This window comes from Crocuta crocuta, unplaced genomic scaffold (assembly GCF_008692635.1).
Source record: "Crocuta crocuta isolate KB4526 unplaced genomic scaffold, BGI_CrCroc_1.0 scaffold77, whole genome shotgun sequence".
NCBI classification, from domain to species: Eukaryota; Metazoa; Chordata; class Mammalia; order Carnivora; family Hyaenidae; genus Crocuta; species Crocuta crocuta.
The window spans coordinates 6,330,284-6,340,673 of record NW_027532172.1 but is presented as its reverse complement, the minus strand read 5'-3'; the positions used below and the strand labels follow the sequence as shown (position 1 = coordinate 6,340,673).

Genomic DNA, 10,390 nt, shown 5'->3' with positions numbered 1-10,390 from the left:
TTCTCTGTTCACAAGAAGACAGCGTGTCCTGTAATACGTCCACTGATCAAAAACTGCAAGTGCTCTGACAGTAAAACTGGATAAAAATAGTAACTAAAAAATCCTGAGGCCTGGATAGGCATTGGTCATGTGTAGGAAATCCTGTGAAGACCAAAAATGTTTGGGAGTCATGCTGCCACAGTAACAGTTCTGTGAGAGCCCTTCTGCCACTCAGTATGCATACGGAGGCCAGCCCTGCTTTCACCAAAAACAGCACCCTCCTCCTGATGCCTTACACTGAGGCTGCTGCCCCAGCTCATCACCATCTTCACATACCTCACTCCAATAAATAAGGATGCAATTATCCCTTATGCCTGTCATGGGAAGCACCTGCTACCCAGAATGCCAGAGCTGCCCTCCCACCCCACACCTGTCCTGCACTGACCTCCTGAGGGCTCCAATCAGGCTGCAGGGACTTTCTGCTGTTAGCCAGCCCCAGTGTTCTAGAATTTGTCTTTCAAGCTGAGACCAATTAACTATCAGCTGAAGTCAGTTTATGGGCTGGTCAAAAGCCATCATCACTGCTGTCAAAACCCAGATCATAGAGCATACTCTTGCCTGGCTCCTTGCACAGAGGAGACTGTGAACTTCCAAGGCGGAGGTCACTGAACCAGCTCATCTGGTGGTCCCCCAGAGAACTTTTAGAAAGCAGGCTATTTTCTTGGGAAGAATGCCCACTGGGCTGCAAAATGTTCTCCTGCGCTTCCCTCACTGTCTTACTGGGCATGACTGTTGCTCTCAGAACAGGGCTGACTGGTTTTGTGGGAGTCCTGGCACCCCACAGATGCAGGGACTGAGTAAGGGGTTCCTGCTGCTCCAGGGGGAGCCTCTGTGGGCCAGAAACTGGAAGCTGAGGAGATTTAGAATTGAAAGCACAGGCTTTGCTAGGGGTTTGTTCTTGCTTCCTGGCTAGGAGCTTGCTTCTGCAGGCTTTCCTGGGCTGCTGCTGCTTGCCTTTCCTCCCTCTTTCCATAATTGTGCCTTTCTGTGTAGTCACCAACTTTTGTTCGCAAGGGGCACACGAAAACACACCTTCAGCTTGACATTTTTGGCAGGTGTTCTTAATGCTGGATTCAAAGTCCAAGGGTATAAGCCTTGAGGCTCCTTGGGAAACCCAGTTCCTGTCACAAGGCACTTTGTGGCCTGGGGAGCTGGAGCCATGGTTCTCAGAGCTGGTATTATTCTGAGTCCAATTCTTGCAGTTGGTCTGCACTGCCTTGTCCTTTACTTGCCTGTTTCTTTTGCCGGTTCCAGCTGCCATCAGCACAGCCTCTCCCTGGAGAGCAGCACTTTTTGCTCCCTCAGGACAGACAGCAAACTCCCCAGGCTGCAGGGAGCTCATATTAAGATTCCAGACAGCAGGGAGGGCCTGAGTTTGCCACGTAACTGGTTCCCCAGAGGCATATCTGTCCTGCCTGGTGAAGCTGAGGCTCTGAGCCAGAGGTGGTGAGGTCTGGGAAGTGCTGTCTTTCACCTGCCCAGGTACCTGAGGGACTGAAATCAATCTCTTCAGCTCTGCTATGACACTGGCCACATTCAGCTGGCCTAGCTGCTCACACAGCTGCTGGAAGTCCTTACTCTGCTGGGCAACTAAAACTTCAAGGTGCTTCAGGCCGGACTTCATTTCTATAAATTCTGCTTGTCTCTAGGGAAAGACAGTGGAAAGAAAAGAGTTATGGACACTGCAACTCAGAACGTACAGTGAAATGTGCAAACCAATCAAAGCATGTGCTGGCAGAACCACAGCTTTCCTTTGCTGGGTGCGTCACAGAGGAGGCATGGTAACACCCTGGAGCAGGGCCCCCTGCGCCCCACATCATGCCGGAGAACCTTTGAGAAGGAAGTTGGCCTCTACCTTGGTCCATTACAAGGGACCTGTCTTGGTTCTGCTCTTGGTTGAAAAAAATTGCAACTTTAAAGGTGTCTCTCTGGGACTTAGTGACAAAGCCAAAAACATACTTGATGAAAGAAGCTGGGATCCACACTTACAGCATCAAATCTCTTCTGTATCTCGAGGACAACCTGCTCCATGTTGCCTTTGTCATGCACAGTTCCCAACACCAGATCACTCTGGGCCTGCACAGTCTCTTGCACTAAATACAGAAAAATGACAATTATCTCACGAAGACTATGGCATGCCCACCCTGCCCAGACCACAATGGCGGAGAGGAAGGAGCTAAAATCTGGCACTGGCCGCCTGGGCCTGCTCAGCTAGTGCCCAGAACTCTACCCAGATCAGCCTTAGTGAGGAGAGAAAGCCAGAGTAGGGCAGTTCCTCTGCTGTCTCTTCTTCCTTCCCTTCCCGAGAACATCCTGGCCAAGGCAGACTCAATCTCAGCACCTCCTAGGGACACTGAAACCTGCCCAGATGATGGCACCAACCTCCTCCTTGGCCTACCTTCTTGGTCCCGTCATCAGAGTATTCTCTCGAGAGTGTAGATATGATCATGCCTCCTCTGAAACCCTTGTTGAAACTTTCAATGGCACCACACTGGCCACTGGATAAAGTCCAAATCTTTAAATTGGCCATCAGACCCAGGATCACTTCCTCTCACCTTCTCTATCCACCTCCACATCTCTGAGCTCTGTTTCCTAAGCAATCTCCCTCTCGCCATTGCCCTTGTGCATGCCCTTGGCTTGGAGTCTATCTCTGCTTCTACCCCTGTCAACTCTACCCATTCCCCTCAACCACCACCTCAGTGCAACTCATTCTTATTCTTTCTTCTGCTCTCAGAAGTCCCCTCCTTGGAAAATAGCATTTCCTGGCTGGCTTGGGGGCTCCTTCTCTCTGCTGTGTGCTGTACCATCACTTATCACCCTCCACTTATGTATCCCCTCTTTACACTTGGGCTGTAATGAACTTGGTGACCCAAGTTGTAACCTCTCAGGACTGATACTGATTCCTCTCTTTGGCATAGAGAGCTTTTAACCTACTAAACCACCCAGGTGCCCCTGGCATAGAGAGATTTTAAACACACACATGTGCGCGCACGCGCACACACACACACACACACACACACACAGTCTTAATAACCCATTGTGTTGCAATCAATTATTGTCATCCTCTTCTAAATGGCAGGTCATGTGAAGATGCTCTTACATATATTCAACAAATACTTGATGAGTATCTGCCATATGCTATAAACTATTATTATAAGTTCACATACATCTTAAATGCATAGCAAGTATAATTTACAAATAATCAGGAATAATATACCAGAGATTCCTTTTATCTTCTCATATATCTAAAGGATATTTCAAGATTCTTTTTTTTTTTTAAATTTTTTTTAATTAATGTTTTATTTATTTCTAGGAGAGAGAGAGAGAGACAGCGTGAGCAGGGGAGGGTCAGAGAGAGAGGGAGTCACAGACTCTGAAACAGGCTCCAGGCTCTGAGTTGGCAGTCAGCACAGAGCCCGACGCGGGGCTCGAACCCACGAACCGCGAGATCATGACCTAAGCAAAAGTCGGACGCTTAACCAACTAAGCCACCCAGGCGCCCCTGATGTTTCAAAATTCTTGACAAAATGTTTTTATTTTAGATGGGTAAAAAACAATTTGGTAACAAAAGATGCTTAACTCTTCACGAAAAATGGAAGGAAAACAAAAGTAACATCTGGTGCTTGAAAAGACAGGATAATAGACTCAAATTAGATCTTACTTGAAAACTTCCCTCAATCTGATAGGTGCTTTGTTCCCCATGCTTTAATTATTCTGTCTTTTGTCTTCTCTTATCAGCCAAGGGCAGGAATTTACCACATGGTATCTCATAAAGTTTAAGTGATTTACTTCAGAGTTTCTCTTTAAAATAAAACATAATAATTACCTTCTTAAGGGGAGTCTTACATTTCAGATTTGAAAAAAAAAAAGCTTATTTATTTTTGAGAGAGAGAGAGCATGCATGAGCTGGGGAGGGGCAGAGAGAGAGGGGGACAGAGGATCCAAAGCAGGCTCTGCACTGACAGCAGAGAGCCCCCGATATGGGGCTCATACCCACAAACCACGAGATCATGAGTTGAGCCAAAGTCGGACACTTAACCAACTAAGCCAGTCAGCCTCGTGCTCGCTCTCTCTCTCTCAAAAATAAATAGGCATTAAAAATTTTTTTTAATGTTTTATTTATTTCTGAGATAGAGACAGCGTGAGCAGGGGAGGGTCAGAATGAGAGGGAGATACAGGATCTGAAGCAGGCTCCAGGCTCTGAGCTGGCTGTCAGCACAGAGCCCGACATGGGGCTCAAACTCACGAACTGTGAGATCATGACCTGAGCCGAAGTCGGGCGCTCAACCAACTGAGCAACCCAGGCAATAGGCATTTTAAAAAACTAAAAAAAAAAAAAAAAAAAAAAAAAAAAAAAAAAAAAAAAAAAAAAAAAAAAAAGAAAGAAAAGAAAAGAACATCAAGGGAAAACATGAGGCTCAAGAACTCAAGAAATGTCCGTTAAAGGATAGTTGTGGGGGGAACCCAAATAACATAAAGAATCAAGAAGAAGAATTGCATCAAACATCTCAATAACCAAACTGAAACTAGAAGACAATGGAGCCATGCCTTAGAAATTCTGAGGGCAAAGAATTTCTCACTTAGGATTCTAGACCCATGTGGAGATAGAAGTCATTTTCAAAAATGCAATGTATAAAAAAAGTTACCTCCCATATACTTTCTCAGAAAGCTATTGGAAGATGTGTATCACCAAATACAACTGTAAACCAAAGTCCAGGAAGCAAAGGGATCCAAGACTGGGGATGAAAAAAATAATTGGATCCTCAAAATGATGGTGAAGAGAAGCCCTAAGATTGGGATCTCAGGAGTAATCTGCCCAGTCTAGAGCTGGAAGGCCGAGTTCAGCTGGGAGGTCTCTAATGAGAAAATGAAACAGAATTCCTGATGTGTCTGAACACATTCAATGGAGATTTACAGTTTTATCTGAAAATTATTATCAGATACTGTACTAGGAACACAGAAACAGTTTTGAACAAAACTGTCTACTATATACATGAATTCTGCAATTTTGAAAAGGAAAAAATAACAATAAACAAACATGAACATAAATAAATGAAAACTGTAATAAATGCTATGATAGGGATTATAATAAAAATAAGAGCAGGGTCACCTACTTCATATAAGGTCATCAGAGATGGAGACATTTAAGGTGAAACCAGAAGAATTAAAAGTAGTTAACCCTGCAAAGATTAAGGGAAGGTTGTTCAGATAGAGAAAAGAGCAAGTGCAAAGTTCTGAGGCAAGAAAGAGCCTGTTATGACAGAAATAGACAAGCCAGTAGAGTCTTGCAAAATAACAGTAAGAAATGGTAAATTTTAAGTGTATTTTACCACAATAAAAAAAGTAAGAATTTTTTAGAAAGCAAATGTTCTCCTATTTCTCAATACAAAGTTAAATTCCATATGTCAACCAATTAGAAAAAGGCTGTTTACTTATGTTTCAAGTACTGGATTCCTGTTCCTAAACTCAATTAGTCAAATATTTTTCCAGACATCTTTGCAGATATTTGTAGTAGGAAGCAAATGTAATTATCCTATCCTAGATAAATTCCTAAATAGCAACGTTTCCTAGCAACAATAAACGTTACCAACCACAAAAGCAGAGACTGAGGAAGGCAAGAAAAGTGTTCAATTCCAGATTCAGTACTGAGAAAGCATCTATCTGTGGTCCCACATGGTCTTTCCTTGTCCCCTGGGAAAGGGGATCTTTTCTTTTTTTTTTTTTATTTTTTTTAATGTTTCTTTTATTTATTTCTAGGAGAGAGAGAGAGACAGCGTGAGCAGGGAGGATCAGAGAGAGAGGGAGTCACAGACTCCGAAACAGGCTCCAGGCTCTGGGCTGGCAGTCAGCACAGAGCCCAACGCAGGGCTCGAACCCACGAACCATGAGATCATGACCTAAGCTAAAGTCGGACGCTTAACCGACTAAGCCACCCAGGCGCCCCAAAAGGGGATCTTTTCTTTTGGGATCTTCTCTTTCACAGGATTTTTGTATTGAGCTCATTACTTCCAAAGTCTATCCTTTTTTTTTTTCCTTTTACAAAGTTAATTTGGGGTACCTGGGGTGCTCAGTCAGTTAAACGTCTAACTCTTGATTTCAGCTCAGGTCATGATCTCAGGGCTCATGAGTTCGAGCCCTGCATCGGGCTCTGTTTGGATAGTGTGGTGCCTACTTGGGATTTTCTCTCTCCCTCTCTCTCTGTTCCTGCTTGTGCTCTCTTTCTCTCTCTCTCAAATTAAATAAACTTTAAAAAATTGTGGGTTTTTTTTTAAAGTGTATTTAAGAGGCATCTGGCTGGTTCAGNAGGCTCTGGGCTGGCAGTCAGCACAGAGCCCAACGCAGGGCTCGAACCCACGAACCATGAGATCATGACCTAAGCTAAAGTCGGACGCTTAACCGACTAAGCCACCCAGGCGCCCCAAAAGGGGATCTTTTCTTTTGGGATCTTCTCTTTCACAGGATTTTTGTATTGAGCTCATTACTTCCAAAGTCTATCCTTTTTTTTTTTCCTTTTACAAAGTTAATTTGGGGTACCTGGGGTGCTCAGTCAGTTAAACGTCTAACTCTTGATTTCAGCTCAGGTCATGATCTCAGGGCTCATGAGTTCGAGCCCTGCATCGGGCTCTGTTTGGATAGTGTGGTGCCTACTTGGGATTTTCTCTCTCCCTCTCTCTCTGTTCCTGCTTGTGCTCTCTTTCTCTCTCTCTCAAATTAAATAAACTTTAAAAAATTGTGGGTTTTTTTTTAAAGTGTATTTAAGAGGCATCTGGCTGGTTCAGCTGGTAAAACACCCGACTTTATTTATTTATTTATTTATTTATTTATTTAAAAGCACTTGAGTCTTGATTTTGGCTTAGGTCATAATCTCATAGTTTGTGGGATCCAGTTCCACATTTGGCTCCCTGTTGACAGCATGGAACCTGCTTGGGATTCTCTCTCTTCCTCCCTCTCTGCCCCCCCCTTCCCCCACTTGCACGCACGCTCTCTCTCTCTCTTTCTCTCTCTCTCTCTCAAAATAAACATTTAAAAAATTTTTATTTAAGAAAATAATTTAGTGGCCCCTGGATGGCTCAGTTGGTTAAGTGTCTAACTTTGGCTCAGGTCATGATCTCATGGTTCATGAGTTCAAACCCTGCATCAGGCTCTTCGCTGTCAGGAAGAGCCTGCTTTGGATCCTCTGTCCTCCTCTCTCTCTCCCCCTCCCCTGCTCATGCTCTCTCTCTAAAACATAAACATTAAAAAAAAAAAAAACCCTCAAACCTTTAACAGTATAAAAAGGCATACAATGAAAAGTAACTCATTCTCTCCCATCCAGACCTCAGTTCTACTTCTTAGAACATATAGTAATTATACATAATTAACATTATGAGCAGTTTCTGGAATTTTGCATGGATACATTGATAAATGTGGATATCCATGTATAGATTATAGATTGTGTTCGTGTGTGTGTATGAGTGGTTCTTTAGAAGGGGACTCATTTCATTTTTGCTTTGGCTGTAAACATCAGATATTTTTAGCTTTTTTTGTAAAATGCCATTTAAAATCCATTTCCATATTCTGGATAATAACTGTTTTCTTGGAAAATGATTTTTTTATTCATTTCTATTTTAGCGATTTGACAACGGCTCTACCGACATCAGATAAGATTCTGATGCTTTTGCACTGATGGCCAGTGGTTTTCCTTTTACGTGGTTTTGTTCTCTCTGCTGTGCTAATGAGAGCCTGAGGAAAAGTCCGGGAGCTTCCATCTATAATAAGAGATTCCTCAGTCTCCCATTTTTGGGGGGATACCCTTCTCAATTTTCACTGATTGGTCACACTCCTCCACAAGATGTGTCCTGGAGTGAACTATGTGCACACAAGCAGTACCTTGCTGTTAGTATTTAACAATGCATAGATATTTCCATTTCAACATGGTTCGCAAAGATAGACCTCATTCTTCTTAATGATTATATGTACCTTGCTTAAGAAGACACTGCTGTACTCCAAGATTATAAAAATGTTGTCCATGTTTTCTTATAGTTTTTGTTTTTTTAATTTGAGAGAGAAAGTGTGCACATGTGCATGAGTTGGGGGGAAAGGGCAGAAGGAGAGAGAACCATAAGCAGGCTCCATGCTTAGCATGGAAGTCGACACAAGGCTCTATCCCACAACCATGGGATCATGACCTGAGGCAAAATCAAGAGTTGGACACTCAACTGGCTGAGCCACCCAGGTGCTCCTCTTATAGCTCTTATTATGACTTAATAATTATACTTAATATATTTATTCATGTGGAATTCATTTTTATGTATAAAGTTATCTGTTTTCTAAAAGAGACATTTTCTGATTTTCAATACAGCCCTTCATTTTTATTTTCCTAATGATATTTTTCAATAGAATTGATACCTGTTAGATGGTACTGCTCTCTGCTAAGCCTAACTAAACCTAAAGTAGGATGTGGATGGCCTTGGCAATTCACTCTATTACTCTGGTCCTTAGTTCTCAGCTAAAGAACAAGAGGAGTTAGATCAGATGCCTTTGAGTGATCCTTCTGGTTGAACAGGCAGACTGTGACTGGGGAAAGATATCATGACCTCATTCTGTGAAGGCGCCAATTACATAATAGCACAAGAGAGTACTTTCACACATCTTTTCTCTCTCCCTTTCCCTTACAAGCCACAGTCAGTGCATACTGAAGGCTGTAGAATGTACTGACTGGCAAATTCAGTGCTTCTGGTCAGCTGGACTGGGCCAGACCATATGATAGAGGATTTGTCTGGTTCTTCTCTCAATGACTAACTTCCTGATCCTCATCACTACCTACCAAGAAAAGGAATGACTCTGGACAGACTACTTGTGCTCATTTTCAAGAATGACCTGGCTTTCTAATTAATATGATGCCACAGTATCTTTTACTGTTTTCCCTATCAATGTGACTCCTTCTCCTGAATCTTACCCTCTAAAAAGGAACCATCGGGGGTGAAGGATCAGGACCCCTACCGTTACTATAAGCCAGGCCCAGTTCTAACCCTCACTCTGCCTTGATCTTGTATTGGGACCTTGGGCACTTCCATTCCTTGTACTGGACTAAGAATGTCACACTTTTGCTGCAACCTTCCTTGTTTCATTTCACCTAGTTTTAAATGTAGAAAGCAGGAATAGTACTCTCCTTGGATACTTCCAAATGAGTTATTCTATCATGTTATACAAAGGAAGCATTCCTGATTTGCTTCTGCTCTTTGTCTTGCTACTTCTTGTGAGGGTAATAGTCCCAGGCTTCCTGAACTGATTTCCAAACAGATGCACAGTTGGCCTGTGTGTGGAATACCCAGGTTGGAAGCTAGCAGACAGTACAGTGCTTTCTTTGCAGACAGATGGAGATTAATTTCTAAGCCACACAAAGGCATTAATTTTTGTAAATCATGAGCAATCCATCCCAAAGCATTTAAATAAGTTGACTTCAATTGTTTGAAACAAAAAATAAACACACAGACAAATGCAAACAAGTGCAGATGCAGTCATCATCTTGCTATTTAGCTGAGAAGCTGTTGGTTCTACAGAGGTGTCCACCTAAGGAGAGCTGTGTAATGGCTCTCTTCTGCCATAAAACCAGGACCATGGTTTTGTCTAAACATAAATCAATAATTGGCAGAGCATGGCACGTTACAAACCACTAACTATAACTGAAATGGAGAAAGATGCTGTGATTCACTACAAAATAGCTCTCATTAGAACCAGGACAGAAAGAAGAAGTGGAGGTGACTGGATTATTTCTAACTCCAAAGTGAGCAGAGTGTTTATTTCTAAGTCCTAAGGGAACAATGTCTTTAAAGACAGCACAGCTAGCAATTCATTTGGGACTCAGGGATGCTGCTTATTCACTTCAGGCAGTGAGATGAGAAATCTGGCAGAGCTAGCCTACCCAGGGGCAGTGGGGTTACTGGGTGGAGGATTAGTGGTTCACAGAGGGCATCTAGGGACCAGGAACATTCCCACACATAGGGGTCCCCACTACCGAATTCAGCGTGCACCACATCTCTTCAAGGCTAATCTTAGGTACCCATCCTCTCCTCTGGAAATACTGTGAAACCTCACCACTGGCAGAAACATGGCTAGGGTCAGAAAGTTAGGTTCACTGCTCACTAGTGCCCTCTGCTGATAACCTCAAACACAAGATACTCACATGTCTTGGCCATAGTCTCCAAACAATCCAAAATAGATTGGCTTCTTGAACTGAGATGTTCCTCAGACTTTTCCACAGATGCCTGCAACTAAGAAACCCCAAATTAAGAAAGAATTCAGACTGTTGCCTTATTTTACTAACTTGGAGTATTGTCACTTAATGATAAAAAAGGTGGTTAAAATACTG

The 10,390-nt window shown here is 42.9% G+C and overlaps 1 protein-coding gene across 1 annotated transcript in view; it reads right to left on the bottom strand.

Annotated features, from left to right (window-relative positions):
* Positions 1–485: 485 nt before the first annotated feature.
* Positions 486–10,390, bottom strand: part of IHO1 (interactor of HORMAD1 1) — a 29,474-nt gene continuing 19,569 nt past the window's right edge. The window contains exons 6-8 of the mRNA XM_077777332.1: positions 10,205–10,292; positions 2,029–2,132; positions 486–1,684 (exon numbers count right to left, since the gene is read on the bottom strand). Coding sequence (XP_077633458.1) covers positions 545–1,684; positions 2,029–2,132; positions 10,205–10,292 — 1,332 coding nt within the window. The 3' untranslated portion in view covers positions 486–544. The remainder of the gene's footprint in view (positions 1,685–2,028; positions 2,133–10,204; positions 10,293–10,390) is intronic.